Genomic DNA, 21,145 nt, shown 5'->3' on the forward strand with positions numbered 1-21,145 from the left:
GCTGGGGGGACACTACCCTATAACTGGGAACAACTGGGGGTCACCACTCTATAACTGGGGGGACACTACCCTGTAGCTGGGGGGGGCCCGACGATGTCATGTGGTGTGCCTGCTCCCTCCCCAGGGAGTCAGCGAGGGCACCGTCCTGCCCGGGACACCCGTGGGGTGATGAGGCCTGCACCGTGTCCCCCTTGCTGACGGTCATCTCAGGAGGCGAAGTGGCATGAGGGTCCCCGCCTCAGCTGCTGGACCCCACGTTCACATCCCCTGGATCTCGTCTGTCACCACCCCCTGGGCCAACGCTGGGGGGCTGCCGACAGGGTCGGGGAGAGCTGTCTGTGGGTCTGCACTGTCGGCTCCGCCAGCAACCAGCCTTCGAGGAGGGAGACCGCCCTCGGCGTCCCCAGGGCCATGTCGGCTCACAGAGTAGCTTTGACTGTTGGGTCTTTATTTCTGGACCCTCCCCGGTGGAGGACTGAATTTTCCTCCAAGAGTAAACTGCTTCTTGGCTTTAGGAAAAGCACCCTGACGGTGTCTCGGAAACACCGGGAATGAGCCACGGTTCTGGGGCTGGGAAGCCAGAGATCGGGGTGCCGGCGTGCTCCGGTGAGGCCCTGGCAGGGGGCTCTCTGGGGCCTCTTTCATAAGGCCGGGAACCTGCTCTCTGGGGTCACCTCCCCAAGGCCCCACCTCCTCACGCCATCACCTTGGGGATTAGGATTTCGACATCTGGTTTTGGGGGGACTCAGACATTCAGACCGTAGCAATGGGCTTCTGGGTCTCTGAGGCCAAGGCTTTTTGGGAATGAGCAGTAAATGGCTTTGCTTCCCTGTGTAAAAGGTTGTCTTCAGGTTGGCTTAAGTCACGAAATAACGGGCCTCTGGGGCTGGGGGGATGAATGGCTGTTTTGCTCCTGGGTCTGCGGGGGGCCCTGGATTCCAGGAATGGACACCATCTTATGGGGGCAGCCTTTGGGGAAGGAGAGAGATGTGTCGCTCCCTCTGCTTGGGCCCACACCTTCGGCGCAGCCTCATTCATATTTAGCGGGCCTTTTGCTGTCACTGTGGGAAGGTGAGGGAAAGGTCTACCCACAGGCTTTGCAGGCCCATAGCCCATGGCAGCACCCCTGGGAACGGTCGCCTCAGACAGGAAGGCTGTGTGTTGTCTGAGGACCCACCACCCACTCTCCATGCCTCTCTAACACCTCCTGGTCCTCTGTGGGGGCCCCTGTGCTGTAGCTAACTGGTTTGGGGATGGGCGTGTGACCCAGCAGGAAAATACACACACTAATTTCCTGCTGGATTTACACCGGGGATTTCGCAGGGCTGGGGCCGTAGCGCCCCAATGTGGAGCATGAAGAGGCAGAGGAGCTGAGCAGGGCAGGGGGAGGAGAGAACCAAGTTCTAAGGACATGTGCATACCCTGGATCCAGCCAGACCTGAAGCCATCACAAGCCCTGCACTGTCCCACATGTTAACCAATAAATTTCTTTTCTTGCTTACAAGTTTCTTTTCTTTGGTAAGGCTTTTGGGCAGGGAAAGCAGCACAGACCCCAAACTGACTGTGCCCCCTCCCCAGCAACGGGGGGACTGTGAGTGTGGCCAATCCCATCTCAGCTTCCCTCTGCACCAGGGAGGCTGCGATCCCCTGGGGCTTAGCCCCCAAGAGAGGATCCTAGGAATTGAGGGGGGCTTAGGAGGGGATGAAAGAGGAGGCTCCTCATCCCCACCCACCACACACATAGACTCTGCTCCCAGAAATCACATTCTCTTTACTTGAGCCTTTTTGTAAGGACCGAGAATGAACAGATCCCTGTCCCGTGAGATGTGAAACAAGATGCTGGCACGCTGCTCCAGGCAGGGGTGGCTGAGCCCCTGCTCACGGTCACTGGCGAGGCCCACCTCACATATGGGACCCTTGCGGGAGGGGCCCTCCAGGCAGGAGCCGGCGTCAGTCAACACCATCCAGGTCCTGACGGCCCCTGCTCTCGAGCTGGAGAACCTGGACGGACAGGACACGCGAATGTCTATGCTGTCAAAACACACCGGTTCGCACCGAGCAAGGGTGGTGGTCACGGGACTGGATGAGCAGCCCGTGAGGCAGTCCCCACGATGCTTAAGGACACGGGAAGGATGCAGAGCATGTGCGCTGGTCAAGTCTGGGAGGACGTGCCTCAGCACATCACGGCTGTCCCTGCTAGACGCAGAGACCACAGCAGATTGTATCTCTGCCTACGTGTGTCTTCTGAGGGGTCTACCTCTGCACGGCCTCCGAACCCCACTCCTGATTTGGGGGAACCCATTGCTGAGTGCGGGTGGGGGAGCCAAGCCCCACCTCTCACTGATACCTCGTCTGGAGGTGGGCTGTCCTGGGCACCCCTGGAACCAGCAGTGTCCCCGCACTCCGCCCACCAGATGCCAATGACACAGACCCCACCCGACGCCATCCCCGGGAACAACTCCAGACAAGGCCTGCTGTCCCTGGGGGTGACCCCTCCCCCGAGAACCACGGCCCGGATGTGTAGTCTGACTCGGGGTCCATCCCCCAGATCCACGTCATCTACAGAGACACCTCCCTCGGCCACCAGACAGATGGAGCGTCCGTCCGTCCCGCCGTGATCGCCGGCGCAACTCTGCACGCGTCCCAGCTTGTCACGGTCAGTGTATCGAGGGCCCCCCACTGGCCGGCTTCCCTCCCATGGGCTATGGCTACCTGCGCCAGGAAGGGCAGTCCCACGTGCCCCGTGCCCTGGCTCCAGCCCTTGGCCTTGGGAAGGGAAAGCGGGACTTGCTTTTCTAAACTGAACCTGCTAATCCTTCCTTCGCTGGATTATTAACTAGCAAAGGAAAGGCCAGCCGGGGGGGATGAGGAGACGAGAGCCTGTCTGGATCCTGGAGTTGTCTGGAAGCGACGGCAACGGGCCCCGCATCCACACGGCTGCTCGCTGAGTGACACGGCACAAACAGCACACACTTGGCCCTTCGCGGACATGAGGACAGTAAACACCATCGCTGCAAACAGAAAGCTTTCCGGTCCTCAGCGGAAGCGAGCCGGTGTTTCCCCCACAGACGCCGGACACGGGGAAGAGCCGCCTGCGCCCCACTTACCGCATCCTCTATGCACCGGAACTGCCAGGGCCAGCCGGCGCGGTACAGAAATGGCCGCAGGTCGAACCTGTTGTCGTCGGGGCCGTAGCTCTCCGCGTGGTACGCGGGTGTGAGCGTGGTCATTTTGTGTCTGTTCGCAGCGTACTTGGAGAAAAAGCGCCTCACTCCGTCGGCCACCTGGTGGGCGAGGACACGCGGGGCTGAGGCCCGCATCACACCGCACAGCTACCAGCCCTGCGCGCCAGCCTCCCCCAGGGCAGCGGCGGACGGACGTGCGCCCGGGCGGCTGGCTGGGCCGTCCCGCGTGGGTTCCCGCCCCAGCGCCCCAGGACGCCGCGTCAGCGGACCCAAGCGGGGTGCGCAGGAAGACGCACGGCATGAGGCTTCCAGGCGGTTCTGTGGGGACCACCGTGTGAACCCCAACGGGCCCGACTGCGAGCCAGACAGCAGGCAGGGGCCCCAGTCGGAGGAGCCGACGATGGGGTGCTGTGTCGCGGGCGACAGAGCGCCTCCGTTCCAGGCCAGGGCGCACCGAGTCGCTCCTGGCAGCCAGACTACCCCCGCGGGCACTGTGTCTGTGGCCCCCTCTGCCGAGCGCCGCATGTGCCGTACCTGCCGCGGGGAACACACGTCTCTCCACATGGTGACGAGCTTGCAGAACATGCTGTAGGGCCCGGCCTTGGCGATCTTCCGGAGCCTGCCGTAGACGGACAGCTCCGTGTACGTCATGCCCATGTCCCCCTGCGGAGAGGGAGAGGCAGCAGGCCAGCGCTGGAGGACAGCTTGCGGCCCCAGTGCCCACGGACCTGAGACCTGGGGGTGGGCAGGTCCCCACGGGGCCACGAGCAGGAGCATGGGCTCACTCCCCCGCACCGCCTGGTGCCACGGAGCCGGCATTAGGAGAAAGGACCAGCCTGGTTTTGAGGGCTGTGACAGACTGAGCTCTGTCCATGCTCCAAACCCCAGAACCCGCAAACTGTGGGTTTATTTGGGAAAACAAAGGTCTTTGTGGATGTAATTAAGTGAAAGATCTTGAGATGAGACGGCCCTGGATGTGGGGGCTTTTATACGAGACGGAACAGAACGCCCGGGGAGAAACCGCATGATGACAGGGTGGGGGGGGCGTGGCCGAAGCCCAGGTAGCCCCGGGGAGCTGCACAGAGGACCCTCCCCTGGAGTGTCCCGCCAGGAGCGTGGCCTGTAGACGACCTGATTTCGGCCTCTGGGCCTCCAGAATGGTGAGAAGGTACGGGTCTCTCGTTTAAGGTGCCGGCCGGTGGGTTTGGCTCCAGCAGGCCCAGGAGGCCGAAGCCAGGACCAAGGCCAGGCAGGGCCCCCCTGCAGACCGGCCCTGCTCCCCGCCCCAGGGAGCCCGCTGTTCCTAAGGACAGACGGCTCAGCACAGATACCTGGGTCACACTGGCCACGGAACGCCCCAGGCCGGCTCAAAAGAGCCAGCGTCACACTGAGGCTCACACAAGCCCCTTTTGCATTTCTCCGTATTTGCTCTAATCCCCCCTCAGCTCCCACTGTGCCCCAGAATATACAGCCAGAGCCATATGAGAGAGTCAGATGGTGACGCTGACATTTCACGGCACGGCAGGACGGCCCTCACCTCCAACCAGGACCCCCTGTGACCAGGCCCTCCTCCCTACTCCCCATTGCCCACCCTGGCCTTCCCTCAGGCCTCAGCTCCAATGTCACCTCCTTGGGGTGGCCTGTCCTGACCCCTATCGGAGGGACACGGCCACCTTCGGGTCACCCGGGTCAATGTGTGGGCAGCACTAGGAGCCATCTGGAGCCCTCATGGTTACTTCCCGCTTGTGTGTCCCAGGGCCTCACATAAAAATGGCAGGCCCAGCTGGCTCACTGCTGAGCCCCAGTGCCTAGCGGGTCATGCCACGGACCTCCTTTACCGCTTTCCTCTGCGTGAGGTGAATATTTTCTAGTGCAACATTGAATTCCCTAGCTTCAACAATAATAGTTGGAGATTTAATACCCCACTTTCAATAATGCACAAAACTAGACCAAAAAACCAACAAGGGGAGAGAAAACTCGAAACCTACAAACTGACTAGACCTAACCGATCTCTCTAGAACATTCCACCCACAACTGCAGAGCAAACATTCTCCTCGAGGCACACGAAACATTCTGCAGGACAGACCAGATGACAGGCCATAAAACTGGCCTCCGTGAATTTCAGAACACTGGAGAAGTCTGCTCTCCGACCATAAAGAAATAGGATCACAAATTCAGTGACAGATGGAAATCTCAGGAACTCACGAACATGTGGGAATCAAACTGCAGGCTCTCAAGTAACCGACAGGTGAGAAGAGAAATCACGAGGAAAATTAGAACGTGCCTGGAGATACGCGAAAATGAAGACGTGGCATCTTTGTGTGGGGCCCAGGGGTGTGGCGGTAAGGGCGGAATTTTTTAAAAAAGAAGACCTCACTTTCCACCTTATGCCACATGGGGAGAAGTGCAAACTGACCCTCGAACACGTGGCAGGGACAAGAAAGAGAAGACAGAAAGGAGCTGCAAAGTCAGGTGCTTCTAGACATGGGTAGCGAACCACCCAAAAATGAAACTTGGAAAACAATTCCATTTACGGGAGAACAAAGAAGGTAACATGCTTAGAAATAAATAACAAAACAAGTGCACGCTCACGCTCTGAAAGCTGCAAAACGTTGAGACAGTAAGAGGCCCGAAGTGAAGACGGAGACATGCCACGTCCAGGGCTCAGAATACCTCATATTCTCAGGGGGCAACACCTGCCAAATCGAGCTACAGACTCAGCGCACCTGCCGTGGAAATCCCAGCTGGCGCCGTGTGTGCGGCAGAAAATGACACCCTGATCTCAAAATTCATATGGAAATTCCGAGGGCCCAGAACAGCCAAAATCACGTTGAGAGAGAGTGACAAAGTGGGAGGACTCCCACTTGCCGATATCAAAGCTTCCTACCAAGCTGCGGTTACCGAGTGAGTGAGGTTCTGGGACAGGGATGGACACACAGGTCAGTGGGACAGAGTCTGGGAATGGGTCCACACACTTACAGCTAACTGATTTCCACCAGGATGGCGAGGTACTCCGCGGGAGAACTGTCTCTTCAACAAGACCACCAAGTGGGATCCCTTCCTCACACCACACACAAAAACTACCCCAACCAGGTCGCGGCCTTAAATATAAGACTAAATCTACAAACTCTTGGGATGAGCACAAGTAAATCTCTGTGTCCAAAGGCGCTGGAGGCAGAACGGTCAGTTGTCACAGACTCTGCAACGGCTCACGGCCACTCCAGCCTCGACCACGGAAGCTGCACACCACAGCCTATGGCCCCGACCGGCCCTCATCGCTTGCAAGCCAGCATGGGATGCCAGGGTCAAGAGTGATTCTTGTGAGATCGCGCCCCTGCTACCTGCAAGAGACTTGCCCCACTCACCCCTCCGCCCGGGGGTCAGCCTCAAGAAGGCCGAAGCGAAACGTCCAAGGTCAGCAGCGGGACAGGCGCTGAACCCTGGGCTCCCTGGTTGCTTGGGGCAGAAAGGAGGCCATGAAAGAGCCCAGCATGGACATGAGGAAGCAGGGAGATGGGGAACGGTGACAAAGCCACCAGCACTACCTCATCTGTCTGGGACACCCGTCCATCGGTCAAGGGCTCCAGCTCTGCGGTGGCTGGTGCTGCCAGGATGCTGCGGCCAAGACACACGGAGGTTAGCCGTGGTGGCTACTACAGAGCTCGTGAGCGTGGGGAGAAACCCCCAAACCAACTGTCCCAGGCGCAACGACTGGTCTCCAGCAATGCCCCTGTCAACCCCGAGCTGGGGCTGGGCTTTCCTGGGGAGACAGACGTGGATGTCGGGGGGCTTTGTGACCTGGGGAAAGAACTGACGGCAGGGGCTACCCCACGGGCAGGTCATGCGTTCTTGTGGGGCCGTCCTGGGCGATGCAGGCCACCTAGGGGCACCTACCCACTAGATGCCATGAGCACACTGCTACCATCACCTACAAGGTCTAAAGACATCGCCCAAAGTCCCTGGGGGGCCCAGGGGAGCACTGACGCGAAGGGGGCTGCCGGGTCACGGCACCCCAAGTGCCCGCTGAAGGGCGGGACCGTTTCCAACAGGCAGGAGGGAGCTGTGGAAGGGGCCGATGCTGGGCGCAGCTGTGGTCTCGCGGGCGGCACTCACCCCTGCAGGGCAGGGAGCTGGAAGCGCTCCAGGCAGAACTGGACGAAGGTCTTCAGGTCCGTCTTGCTGATGCCACCGATGGGGTTGATGTCCGCACTGGAGCAGTCATATTTGGTCAGGTAGCCGAGGAGACTATGGGGAGAGAACACAGGATTTCCACATGGCTAACCTGAGGGGCTGCAGATCCTGCCTGGGGTCCGAGCCCTTGTCAACACCCGGAGCCAGAGCTCGGCCAGCTGGAGGGTCTCAGACACGCCTGGCACAGCCGGAGCCGTCCGCAAAGGGGCCGAGGCGGCAGATGACCAAGGGGAGGTATTTGGCACTCCTCAGAAGGCGTGGGAGCCGGGAGACAGACCTGGGAATGCCTGGCGTCCAGCTGGGAGCAGCATGTCTGAAGGCCAGGGCTGGCAGAATGGGGGGCTGAGGGCTGAGCCCATGGCGGCCGGGCCACCTCCCCATGCCTGTGAGTTCCTCCTCCCAGATACCTCCTGCAGGGGGCTGAAGAGTGGCCTCCGAACACACCCACAACCTCTACCCAGAACCTGTGAACATGGGACCCCAAGGCCAATGGGGCTGCAGATGGGATTAAGGTGAAGACCTCGAGGTGAGGCTCTCATCCTGGATTGTCAGGTGGCCCTAAATGCACTCACAAGCATCCTTACGGGTCTAGGAGGAAGGTGGGCAGCAGGGCCGGAAGGTGCTGTGAGCCGGGAGGAAGGTAGAGATGCTGCCCCGCAGGCTCTGCTGGGGGAGGGAGGGACCCCGAGCTCCAGAAGGAACCAGCCCTGCCAACAACTTGAGTTTAGCCCAGTGAGATCCATACTGAACTGGGTTCGTACACAATGGCGAAAGGACACTGTGTGCTTGGGCCACTGACTCCCTGGTCGTTCGCTACCCCACACCGTCCAGGGGACGCCTCCCTCTACACCCACCTCTGGACAGCAGTTCTCCACCACATCCCCAGGTCCCCCCACCGCCCCCACCCTCCCACAAGGTGATTCCCGACCCCGCCATGTGTCCCTGAGCCCCCTTGCTGGTGGCCTTCCAAGGCCCAGCCTCTGCCTGTGTCGCCCAAGCCCACACTTCGACACCAGCACCAGAACAGCTGCTCGTTCTGCCTGATGTCCTGTGCCCGGTCTGGCTGAAAACACACCTGTCCTGTGAGCATGGGGCCCCCTCCACCCTCACAACTGACCTCCTGCTGCTTGAGACAAAGACCCAGGTCTTGTTCCTCCTCCAGACTCCTGCCCCAGAGCCGGGCCTCGGGCGTAAGACCCCCAGAGCACCAAACAGAGGAGCAGGCAAACCTGGTGCCGCCTTGAGTGGGGCTCCTCCCATCCACCCCGAGGTGGCCGCTCCACCGCTCCCCCTCCTGTTGAAGGGGCGGCTGAGTGGGGACAGGGTCTGCTGGCCAGAGGGGACGATGGGCTCCATCCCACCGTGTGCCTCCTCCAGCCTGCTCCGAGAAGCACCGGGAGCTGACAATGTTCGGCTGGGACAGCCCGCTAACAGGCAGGTTCACGGGCTCCAACAGCCGGCCCCCTCCACTCCCGTGAGCACAGGTAACGCCTGACGGCTGCCACCTTCCTGTCCCCCCTCGGCCCATGTGCCCCTGCCCCCCAAGCCGAACCTCTCGGGGCCGCGTCCACTCCCCTCCTGCTCTCTCTCGAGCTTCGCCGCCAGCTCCCTGCCCTGGCCTCTCCAGTAAAAAGCCGCCAGTGCTCCCCACTCCCCACCCGAGTGACAAGCACCAGCCACCCCGAAACAGCCCCTCTGCCCGGCTCTGGGCGCCTGTCCTCCTGGTTCCAAGCGCACCGGCTGGGTGCTCAGCGGCAGCTTCCTCGTATCGGAATCTGGGCCCCCCGACCCACTCTCTTCTCTGTCAACATTCAGTCCCACAGGCCCAGCTGCCCTCGTAGCTTTAAACGGCATTTCGCCGTCTGCAGACTTCCAGATTTGCGGGTGCGGCTCACACCGGGGCTCCAGAATCCCCGTATGACTGCCCACCACACACCTCCATGCGCATGTCTGGAAGACGTGTCAAAGCCGACATTCCCGGCACTGGACCCTGAGCTCCCCACCCGCTTCCTGCGCCTCCACATCTGGCCAAACGCCAGTCCGTCCTTCTGGTGGCTCGGGTTGGCCTGGGCATCCTCACCCCACGTCTGGTCCACCAGCAAATCCTGTCGGTTCTCCCTGTGATGCCAAAATACACCAGGAGCCAAGCACGCCTTGCCGTCCCCCGGCCCCACCCCCCCAGGCAGCGTGAACTGGTTGGTGCTAAGCACTGCTCTCCTTCTGGGAGCGAAAGCCTGGTCCATGCCAGGGGGATGGTGCCCATGTGACCAGCCCCCGGCGCAACCCCTGGGCACGGAGTCTCTGACACGCTTCCCTGCTGTCACAGGTGCGGCCGGGGGAGGAAGCACATTGGTGACGCTCCCCTGGGAGACGATTCTGGAAGCCTGGGCCTGGTTTTCTCCATGTGCCTTCCACTCTACAACCTTTGGCTGTAATCAACCACAGCCACGAGTATGGCCCGATGCTTGGTCCGTCTCCCAGCGGATCACGGGACACGGGGGTGACGGCTCACTCCTGCAGGCTCCACCGCACCAGGACGCGGAGTCTGTGGCTTACCTGGCCTCTGCCTCGTGCTCACTCCTCCTCACCCCTCCTTGCGGCTCCTCAGCTCCCGCGTCCCCCTCTCTCTGCCACCCTCGCCCGGCTCCCACGCTCCACACGCATATGCAGCTGGACACGGCTGGCTGCAAAGTGCAACCCCACCTCCGGGGCGTCCTTAGGGCTGGCGTTGCCCGCCTGGTTCCCTGACCTGTCTCGCTCGCTCGTCACCACTCCCCTCAAATGCCCACCACCCGCCCCGCACCCCCGCTCGGCTGGTGACTGCTTCCTGCCTCGAGAGGGCAGTCGCAGCCCCGACCCTATACCTCCCCCCACCCGCATCTGGGCCGTCCGCTCTGCGGCCTCCTGCTACTCCGTGGACACACTAGCTGGGCTCCCAATAAAGCCGGCCCCTCGCCTGGCCGCCCGCTCCCACCTCCTCGTGACGGCACAGCAGCTGTCCACCCACGTCCCCCTTCCTCATCAGCAACGGCTAGACCTCTCTCATCAAACCTTAAGAAAACACCTTCCCCTGTCTCACTGCTCCTGCCAGCTTCCACCCTGCACCTCCCCTCTCCTGCAGGTGAAACTTCTAGAAAGAGCCAACCCGCGGTCCTCACCCACCACTCTCCTCCAACCTGTCCCAGCTGGGCTCCCGGGACCTCCCTCGGACAAGATGGGGCTTTGCAGACAGGTGACAATCGCTCTCTGTCCCGGTGGGCTCTCACCACAGGACATTTGCACAGGCTGTTCTCCTGGCTGCATTTCCCCTCCTCCTTTACAAACTAACTTTTCAGAGAGGCCTTCCCTGGCCACCCTACTTACAAGCCCAAATGCCCAAACTCCCCGCGCCTACCCTGGTTTTCTCTGTAGGCTTTCCACTTCCTACATACGTGATTAGTTTTCCTATTACCTGTCTCCTTCCACTAGAATAAAATGGGAATTAGTTTGCTGTTTTGTTCACAGCATCAAGAAGACCACCTGACATGTGGCACACGTTTTATCAATTCCTTGAGTGAGCAAATCAGAACGCAACGGAACCAAAGTTAGGATGAGAAGTAACATTTAAACGAGAACCAGTACAGCAGAGACTCAGACTGGAGGCTCTACCCTGGTATGTGAGCAACGGAGGGATCGTAGACGGGGATGCAGCGAGGGACAGTCGTCCCAGCGGGGACAGGAAACAAAGACAACAGGGGAAGCACAACTGAAAAGTTTCTGCAGCTGTAGACAGACTTCTATGTCCCCGTAAGAGAGGCCTAGCTTTTAGCCTGGCTTTAAGCACCCAGAAGCCCATTCCCACCCTGGAAAAAAAAAATCAGTTATTTTTTGCTTAAATATTAAATTCCAAAAGACAACGGATAAGAATTGTGATGGGAAATATTGCAATAAAATAATTATGGTAGTGGCACCGTATCAAACATGACAAGTCAAACTCGTGTTCAAAAGCAAACAAAACAGAACACACCAATATTCTCAACTACATCAGGTTCGGGATATGCACCAGACGTCACACCCCACCTGAAAAATCCTTTCCTTACAGAAACACCAGAGGTAACAAAAAAAGCAATGGAAATTGACAAAATGTGAACGAGAATGGGGAGAATTTTTTACCAGCTAAAAGGTGCTAATTTCAAATTGTCACAAGTAGGAAATAGGATCCAAAAGTACAAAATAATATTTAACAGAGAACACGTTTGGAGACGTGCAAGGACGTAGAAAGATTTAAGACACTCATGATACAGCTAGAAAGATGGGTGGATGGATGACAGATGAGTGGACAGACTGATGGACAGATGGGTGGGTGAGTGGGACAATGGATGGATGGATGGATGGATGGGTGAGTGGATGGACAGATGGACGGATGGATGGATGGATGGATGGATGGACTGATGCACAGATGAATAGGTGAATAAATGACAGATACATTTCTTGACTCCCTCTGCTAACAAGGCCCGCCGGAGAGAAACGGAGAAACCAAGGCTGGAGGAGTCCTCCCAGCCTCCGCTGCTCACCCTAACAGTCAGCTGAAATTTATCTAGAGAACAATAGAGAGACTCTGAGTTTTTTCGACCAGTGAGCAATACAAGAAAGTATTTCAAATCCACATCAGAGATGAGGTACCTGCTTGGGAGTGAAAATTGGACAGAGCAAGGGCCTAGGACGCAGCGGAACTGCCCAGGAGAGAGATGGGTGAAACCAAGAGAGGCGGGGTGGGGAGACAGATTCCAGACCCAGTGCAAAGGAAGAGCCCCAAGGCGGGTGCAGCTGGTCTGAGCCGGGCCGGTGGGTGGGGAGCCAGAAGGAAACAGTGTTGACCTGTCTCCACATCCGAGTCATCGGGAAGGTTTGAAGTAATGACGTGGCCTGTGCTGCGGGGTGATGTGACCCTCACAATGTGTGTCTTGCAGACGCAGTGAGAACGGGTGGGGGCCTGGAAACACCGTCTTGGGGAGCATGCACCCTTGGAGATCTGGGGTGCTCGGGAGTCGGGCACACGCACCTCTCATCCACGTTGGCCGATCCGAGCACCAGCAGTCCACCGTGAGCGCCCCGGGCCCAGAGGCTCAGCTGAGCGAAGAGATAGGCCACGACCATCCTTAGCCGAGCCTGGGGGACACGACAGGAAACGTCACCCTATGCTGGACATGGGAGGACACACGCACACTGGCCCCTGCCCCCCATACAGCTCCAGGGAAAGGGGCTCCAAGTAGCGTAGATTTCTAGCGTCCAGAGAAAGCAGGGTCCTCCGGGCCTGACAGCTGCCACGACACTCATGAACGCGTGGCAGGCGGCACCGTATCCCAGACAGACGGACCCGGAGCCGGGGAGCCGAGAGAGCTCCAGGGCGGGATGGGGCTGCAAAGAAATCTCGGCCCCTTTTTGCACCCCCTTCACAGCCAGCGTTTCCGGAGGAGGGAAGGCCGCTTGGCCAAAAGAAAAGGGAGAGAGATGGGACAGAGCACAGCAGCTGGAGCCCAGGGTCCCTCTTTCCCTCCACCAACCAGCCAGTGTCTGGCTCCCCGGCGGGAGCCCCAGAGGTAGGGTGTGTGGAGCCACTCCCTGAAGATGCAGAACCCTCACACCTGCGTGTGCACGTCTCCCCCCCCACCTCTAACGCACACGCTTGTGCACTCACACGCAAGCACACAAGCTTCCACCCAGGCAGCACTCTCGGACAACCCCGCGTCCTCTAGTTCTTGCACACTCACACACGGGTGCACGCACACCCTCAGCCTTGTCCATGAGGCCCCGGGCTCCCTGCGGCTCCCGCGCGGGGACAAGGGCCTGGCTGGGAGGCTCACCTGCACATTCTGCAGGGCCAGGTTCTCCCTGCTGCTTCCTCCGTGAACCGCGAACAGAGGCCTTTTACCCGTCACCAGGCTGAAGATGCCCATGACGGCCTTCACCGCTGGGTCGATGTTGAGACCAATGTGGTGGCTGCCGGGGAAAGGGCAGGGTGGGTGTGCACGGGTGTGTGCGTGCACATGTGGTAAAACACACGTAACCCCGGATTCACCATTCCAGCTGTGTGAAAGCGCATGCTCGGGGTGAGCTCACGGTGCTATGCAGCCGGCATCTCTATCCGGTTCCAGAACGCGCCTGCGCCCCAGGGAGCCCGGTGCCCGTCTGCACCCGCCCTGCTCTCTGTCCCTGTAGGGTTGCCTATTCTGGGCATTCCCGTGGTCCCTGATGCTTAGCGCCTGGCGGATTTCACCGAGCATCACATTTTCCAGGGTTGTCAAGAGGTAGCAGGTGTCAGAGGGTCCCTCCTTTCTGAGGCCGACAGATACCCCATTCTCTGCCCAGAACTCATCTCGTTTACTCATCCATCTGTCACCCAACAGCTTGAGCTGCTTCTGCGCTCGGGCTACTGCGTGAGCCTGGGCACAAATGTCTGTTTGAGCCCGTTTTCAGCTCCTTGGGGGACGCGGCCAGGAGCAGCACGGCTTGGGGGCTTTAGCTGAGCTCGGCACAGGCAACGGGCAGCTCTGCACTGTTCCCCAAGCGGCAGAAGAAACGAAGAGCCCGAATGGACCGAGGCGCCCCATCGGGAGAGAGGCCGCCCCTCCCCCTTCCCCAGGTACAGGAAGCCCGCTGGGTGGGAGAGGGTAGCGGCCAGCACAGAGCCTGCACACTCCCCAGAGCGGTGAGCGGGGTCCCGGGCTCCTACACGGGGGCGCCCACGAGCCCTGCTGGCTGGCACCTAGGATGCAAGGATGAAGGGAAGGACGGGTGGCAATCAGACACGGCTGGGCTCTGGGTGGAACGGATACGGTCTCCCTAAAACCTGGTTCACGAGAGACCGTAGCAACCTGCTCAACCCTGGACACGCATCTAAGCATGAGTGTGGGCTTGGGCGGGGCCTCAGGTGGTGCGGGTCCCGCCGCAGCAGCCCCCCAGTGCCGGCCACCCCCTCTACCTTCCGATCTGCCGGGCCAGCTCCCGGGCTCTGTCACACGTCTCCTGGGACGAGTTCTCACTGGCCATGTAGCAGGTGGTCAGCACACGCCCGCAGAGCTCCCGGGGGTCCTGGGGCGTGTAGCTGAGCTGGTCCACGATGACCCGGACGTCAGCCAGCACTTCCTGGTCTGAAAACCACCAGACGGCGGGTAGCAGGTAGCGGCCCCTGGCTGTGCACGGGGCTCAGAGCCCAGTCCCTCCCTTCACTCAGGCAGCGTCTCCACCTACAGAGCCTCTCCCTCGTGTTTCTGGCGGGCACGCCAAGGGGATGTTCGACACAGGGTGCACGGGGGAGGATTCTGACCCGGGTTTGCCTGAGCCCGAGGTCGGGGCCACACTGCCAGCGCCCAGCAGCGGGCGGAAGGCTTGATGGACACGGCCACATGGGCCCGAGCCCCAAGAAGGGGCTTTAATGGCCTGCTGTCCCCAGGTCCTGCTGGGACATCTGAGCACATCTGCAGAGCCTCCTTCCCCCATGATGGCCAGGACCCGGGGTTCTCTTCAGCCCAGTCCCCACCCCTGGAACCTTGCTTAGACCAGCGGACGCCACCTACTTCCGTGCTTCACGGCCTCGCAGACCTGGTGGCACATGGAGTAGACGAGGCAGGCGGTGGCTGCGCTGTCCACCCCGCCGCTCAGGGGCAAGAAAAACCCGGCCTGGAATGGGCCAACCAAAGGCAGGTGTGAGCAGAGCCTCGGAGGAGCAACTTAGCCCAAACTTAGCCCAGCTCCACCCACAGACGGTGGAGGGGAACAAAGATGCGCCACACATTTCAGACGGGTTTTCCAGAAAGAAAAGAGCCCTCTCGCCATGAAGGGCTGTAAAGGGCATCTAGGACTCGCTCTGCCCAGTACAGACATCAGGCGCACGGGACCAGCAGGGGATGCTGTCTCATCACTCTGAGTGTCATCAGACAGGACTCCAGAGATGGAGTCAAATCTCTGTGTGCCCTCTGGCCTCTGCCTCACATAGACTAAGCTCCTGATGGACGCAGCATGAAAAAAAGAAAATCCCTAGGCTGCCATGGAATCAAACACAAGCACTGGACATCTTACCTGCCGGCTGCGTCTCAGAAAGTCCCAGAGCCAGCACGCGGGTCCGAGGCTGGAGAGCAAGGGGACACGTGAGGTCTGGGAGCCGCTGACCTGGTCTGCAGCTTACCTGGGGGCAGGGGCCCAGGCAGGAGCAGCACCAAGCAGAACTGCCAGGGGGAGGGGCCCTCCCGATTCACCAAGTCTCTGTGTTAAGCGCTTCACAGGAATTAATGCATTTTTGTCTCCCAATGGCCCTGGGAGGTAGGTGATTATCTTCTGGCCCCATTTTGAAACAGAAAAACTAAGACACGAAAAGGAAAGGACAAGCAGGGCCTCTGTGCCCAAGGCCCCAGCACCAGGACGCGGCAGGGCTGGGTGAAGAAGCCAGGCCGACTGGCTGCGCCCCCGACGCCCTCAACCCTGATGCCGCACGGCCTCCTCCTCACTGAATGGCCACCCCGGGCAGGTTCTGGGAACCAGCCGCCCACACTGCTCCGGCCCCCGCCCCCTGGCACGGTGCCCCGGGACCAGCACCACTCCCTCCCTCCCTGTGGGCAGAGGCCGCCCACCTGATCTCCTCCGCGGGACTGTGGTACTTCCACTCGACGGGCTCTGACGGCGGCTCCAGCAGGTCCTCGTGGCACGAGAGGGCGAAGTCCACCTTCACACGGGGGTAGGGGCTCACCTTGCTGGCCTGCTGACGGAGATTTGTGACAACATGACGCCCCCGCAGCAGCAAGCCCCTGGCAACGGGCCTCAGAGCCTCAGTGGTGCCGTGGCTCCAAGCGGGATGGCTGGAGTCAGAAAGACAGATGGGACCCAGTGTTGGAAGCCTCGGACGTGGAGGGGCCTCTGCTGTGGACGGTCTGACAGTCCCTCACAGATGAACGCACGGAGTGACCGTGTGGCCCAGCAGCTCCCCGCCCAGGTGCACACCCAAGAGAAACCGTCCTCACGAGATCTCGTACACACGTTTGGAGAGCATCATTCATCACATAAAACAGACACGGTCCCTGTGTCCTCAGCGGCGGCTGGATCATCACTGTGTAGCACGCCCGTTCCGTGGGCCATTGTTTGGCTGTAAAAAGGCACGAAGCCCTGACAGCTGCTGGACAGGGACCCTGCGGACGTTGTGCTCAGTGACAGAAGCCAGATGAAATTTCATGTACGTGCAACGCCCACAACCCAGAGACCAAAGGCAGGCTGGTGGCTGTGCGGGGCAGGAGGGGGCTGCAGAGCGAGGCTAGCGGCTCTGAGTTTCTTTTGTGCTGACGTGCGGACGGCTGCACAACCCCGTGAGGATGCCCGAAACCACCGCACCGCCGTGTGGCACGGGAATAACAGCTCAATAACGCAATCAGTACATAAAGAATTTAAGAAGAGTCCCCGGGGCGTTGTCAGGCACCAGCGTGTGTCCCTACGAACTCACCGCCAGGTTGCGAGATGAAATCTCCGCCCTGTAGCTTCGGACGTCCTCCAAATCCAACGTTGCGGTGAGGACTTCCTAGAGAAGGGGTTTCAAAGACAAAGCGTGTTTCCTGTTTCTCCCACTCGCACATGTGATTTGGCTGTTCTCATGGGTGTGCCAAATTGCACAGAGTCACGCCTTCTAAGGCAGGACTGGGGACCTGTGGGCTCCCAGGGGCCCAGGGAGAGGGGACAGCCAGTGTTGTTGCTGACCCAAAGCCATTCCCTCTCGCTGTTGCCCCCAAAGCCCCCAGTGAACTCAGACACGTGGCAGCCTCAATCATGGCACAGGACCCGATTCTGCCGCGGGCTTCTGCCACGGACTTCTGAGACAGCTTCTCCCCTCTTAAAACGACTCTCGGGAACAAGAGCCCCTTTTCTGCTTCACTCGTGGCTGTGTGGAGATGAGATGGCCAGAGCTGCTGCAGCCACCCTGTGACCAGGAGGAGAGGCAAGCCCAGATCCAAGCCCACACAGAGGAAGGCCAGGTTGGAGTACGGCAGAGAGGTGGAGCCACAGACCCGGCGATCCGCGCCAGGGGCCTGGATGTGCTGCCCGTGTGATCGTGGCGACACGTCCTGCCTTCGCAGCCAGATGAGACAGGAGTATTACGAATAAAAAATACCACAAGACAGAAAAAGAATAAACTTTTAAAAAACGGTAAAAAAGAAAAAGTTTGAACTCATTTATATTATTCCTATCTTCATAAAAAATACTCCTAGCCGACTTAGGTCACTAGAATATTGTGTCATTGCATGCAAGTCGGGGGCAGCGGGAGCTAGTCCTGTGCACCACTGCGTGACACGGGACACTCCTGCTAACAGGCCTGTGGGCATCTGCCGCTGTCAACACCGGGCCCGACCCAGGCTGGACACTTCCACAGAGAGAAACAGAAAATGGAGCTCATCTGTCCTTCGGTCCTCCTGTCATTTCCCAAAGTGATGGGCCACCAAGGTGAGCCACCGTACTTTCCATGCGAAAAAGCCAAGGGAAGAGTGAAGCCACAAAAAACCAAAAACCAAAAACTCTGGCTTGAATCTTTTTCATGAGAAGAAGGTCCCATTCCACTTTTCCCCAAAACAGGTTAGCATCAACATAAACGCCTGACCGAGGCATCCACGGTGCCAGCCAGCCCACGAGGTTCAGAAGACCCCGAGGAGCATGTCCTGGGGCACGGTCTGCAACTCTGCCGCTCTGTGCGACGGCTCTGTGTGCCACGCCATCTCTTCTGATCATTTTGGGCGGATCACGGAGGACGTGGCAGGACAGCACGGCCCGAGGATGGTGATGCTCTCTCTCCCTGAACGCTCGGACAAAATCAGATAATTCCAGCCTGCGAGCCCCCTCGGGGAAAAGGGTGGCAACGGTCCTCGGGTTTTCGTGTGCTTACGGATCACCTGGGTATGTGCTTAAATTGCAGATCCCCAGGTATCCAGCCCTGAGGCCTGGCTGGGGCCCAGAGCCTGCAGGGACCCACACGCCTGCTCCTCCTGGTGCAGGTGACCCCAGTCCACTGCCAATCAGTCCTGGGCAAGGTGCCCGCGGCTCGGACATGCGGCCCAGTGTCCGGGCCACATCGACCTGGCCTGAAGACAGCTGAGCATTCCGACGTGGGGGCAGGGTGGTGTCAGGCCTACAGCTGACATGCACACGCCTGGACGCGTGGGCAAGAGCGAGTGGGTCTCAAGTGGCCTCACCGAGCTCCCCTCTGCCCCACTCCTGTGGATGAGGCCGCCCACCAAACGCCCCTCCTCGCTGTGAGGACCGGTGCCTGCTGATTCCCGAGGCGGCTGCAGCTCCACGTCCTCCCGGGGGACCCAGGGGTCCCTTGCTCTGCTGTCACCACACAGCCTGCTCCCCCTGGCACAGTCACTCCCAGGGGCGTGAGTGAGCTCACTCTTACCACGTCGTCCAGGGAGAACTGGGCCCCCTGCGCAAAAATGCGGCCGTTCATCGCGATCAGGGCGCAGCCGTCGTAGTAGAGCCGGTCCCCGTCACAGCCCTTCTGATTGGCCAGCAGGTAGATCCCCCCGTTCTGAAAACGCGAGTGGCGGCGGGATGTCACCTGCCCTTCCTCGGCCCTCCCACCACACCATAAACAGCGCCCCTGCAGGGAAACTGCCTGCACGCAGCAGGGACCTGGGGGTGTGAGCCCGTGGCCACTGGACGCCGCGAACCAGGTGCCCTGCTCTGCAGGCAGGGGTAGGAGCGCCTGCCTCCCTGGGGTGCGGCCAGGGTTAAAGGAGGTCAGGCAGGTGGGGCCCCAGAAGAGGAGCCCGTGCACGTTTGCTGAGCACGGGCCACAACTACGGGCGCCGATGCCCACCATGCATCCTTGCCGCCTGCGCTCTGGGGACTCGGGTGTGTGGGACGCGGCGCCAGCTCGCAGCATGCACGCTCCAGCCTCGTGGCCCAACGCCTACCTTGGTGGTGGCCATGGTCACCAGATCCACCCTGGCGTGGGCTTTGCGCAGCACGTGGTGGCTGCCCGAGGCGTTGGTGAAGATCTCCACGCCGTCCAGACCCATGTCCACATGCGGGCTGTGGGCAGAGGCGGTTGACAGAAGTGACAGGCTGCGCGCCCTGCCCTGCCCTCCCAGCCCCGATGTCTCCACAGCCCAAGGCCACGCCGCCAGGGCTGCCGTGCACATGGGGCCGAGGCTGACCTGTGGGGCGTCCAGAGCTCCTCGCAGATCTCGCTCCCGATGCAGGTGTCCCAGGTGGCCAGTACTGCGTCTCCAAAGGGCACAGTCTCCTGCAGTCGGAGGACAAGTGCACGAGATCCCTCGGCCGTGGTCCGTCCGGGCTGCGCCCTGACCGAGCTGCCTTTCTTCTCCTCCCAGCCCCAGCGTGGGAGCATTCCCAGCCCGGCAGCCCGGCACCACAGGGAACCTCACTAGCCGGACGCTGTGCTCTGCGTGGCTGCAGGGCTCACTGTGGCCGTGACAAACTGTCACTCCACTCTTCAAGTTTCCTTGGCACAAACCCCCACGGTCAACTTCGTTCTTAAGAGTAAAGGGTCTCAGGGCGCCTGGGTGGCTCAGTCGTTGAGCGTCTGCCTTCGGCTCGGGTCATGGTCCCAGGGTCCTGGGATCGAGCCCCGCATCGGGCTCCCTGCTCGGCGGGAAGCCTGCTTCTCCCTCTCCCACTCCCCCTGCTTGTGTTCCCTCTCTCGCTGTGTCTCTGTCAAATTAATAAAATCTTAAAAAAAAAAAAAAAGAGTAAATGGTCTCATTTAGCTGTGGCCGTGGCACCGTGCGCTGTTTTGCGTCACCCACACTCTTACCAGTCTGACCAGGTGGTCCCACCCCTGTGCCTGGAAGGACCTGAGGCTCATTTAGGAAACCTGAGCAAAGTCACCCAGCTCCCGAGTGGCAGGGCCAGAGTGCAAGTGTGTCCATCAGTAAGAACCACATTTACAAGCCACGCATGGCGGGAGCTCCCCGGGCAGGGGCAGAGCCACCCCGGGCTGCCAGACAGCCTGAGGAGGCCCTGAGCCTACCACGCGCTGCCGGGTCACGTGGGTGTGGGATGCTGCGGCGGCACGCTGACGCTCTGGTACAGGCCAGCCTGGGTCCAACTTGGCTACCTCCCTTCATCCCAGTAGAAGTGCCATCCCCTTGTTCAGCCAAGAAATAATCCCGAGGCCTGGAACACATCCTAGAACACTTGGCTTGAGCTCCCTGATGTGTGAGTTCGACACCCTTTACTGCTGACGGCGAGAGCCACAGTGTAAACCTGGCTCTTTCTTCTCTGATGCGTCCTGCTCCGGACAAGCTCACTGTTTGCTGTGGCTGTGAGGAGAGCCCTAACCCAGGACCCTCGCTGGCCGCCATGGGACTGCGGCGCCCCTGCACCCCTGGCAAACGTGAGCACATGGGCACGGCTGGAATCCACAAATCGTGAGAAAGCTCAGAGCAACAGGCTGGTAAACCATATATCCGAAGCCACGCTCACTGACTACCCCCCGGCCTGAACTGTCCACATGGAGCGGGTCCTGGGCTGTCCTTGCCTTGTTCCTGGACACACCCCTGAACCTTAATCCCGTTACCCGGGCCTTCAATCAACTACCAGGCAAAACCCTTCCAACTGCAGACTCTGTCCCATGTCAGCCTAGTGCATCTCCACTGGGATGGGTTTTAGGACATACTACGATCCCAGAAGAATGAAATGGGGAGCATCCTACTGTCAGGACCGTCGCAGACACGTCTGTTTCAGACACACACACACACACACACACACACACACACACACACACACACACA

General features: G+C 60.1%; 1 protein-coding gene across 2 annotated transcripts in view; it reads right to left on the reverse strand.

The window, feature by feature from the left end:
• Positions 1-1,751: 1,751 nt before the first annotated feature.
• The window catches only part of NADSYN1 (NAD synthetase 1), a 33,562-nt gene continuing 14,168 nt past the window's right edge, over positions 1,752-21,145 (reverse strand). Inside the window, exons 7-21 of one of the 2 annotated variants that reach the window (XM_025878505.2) lie at positions 19,547-19,635; positions 19,304-19,421; positions 18,784-18,915; positions 16,843-16,917; positions 15,983-16,107; positions 15,435-15,483; positions 14,933-15,035; positions 14,338-14,506; positions 13,220-13,355; positions 12,418-12,524; positions 7,299-7,430; positions 6,731-6,800; positions 3,720-3,848; positions 3,108-3,284; positions 1,752-2,001 (exon numbers count right to left, since the gene is read on the reverse strand). In XM_025878505.2, coding sequence (XP_025734290.1) covers positions 1,951-2,001; positions 3,108-3,284; positions 3,720-3,848; positions 6,731-6,800; positions 7,299-7,430; positions 12,418-12,524; positions 13,220-13,355; positions 14,338-14,506; positions 14,933-15,035; positions 15,435-15,483; positions 15,983-16,107; positions 16,843-16,917; positions 18,784-18,915; positions 19,304-19,421; positions 19,547-19,635 — 1,662 coding nt within the window. In that variant the 3' untranslated portion in view covers positions 1,752-1,950. Of the gene's footprint in view, positions 2,002-3,107; positions 3,285-3,719; positions 3,849-6,730; positions 6,801-7,298; positions 7,431-12,417; positions 12,525-13,219; positions 13,356-14,337; positions 14,507-14,932; positions 15,036-15,434; positions 15,484-15,982; positions 16,108-16,842; positions 16,918-18,783; positions 18,916-19,303; positions 19,422-19,546; positions 19,636-21,145 lie in introns of those variants that run through there. The other variant, XR_012375441.1, reaches the window with a different exon arrangement.

Source organism: Callorhinus ursinus, unplaced genomic scaffold (genome assembly GCF_003265705.2).
Source record: "Callorhinus ursinus isolate GAN/ISIS: 27379988/994484 unplaced genomic scaffold, GSC_fseal_2.0 scaffold51, whole genome shotgun sequence".
Lineage (NCBI taxonomy): Eukaryota > Metazoa > Chordata > Mammalia > Carnivora > Otariidae > Callorhinus > Callorhinus ursinus.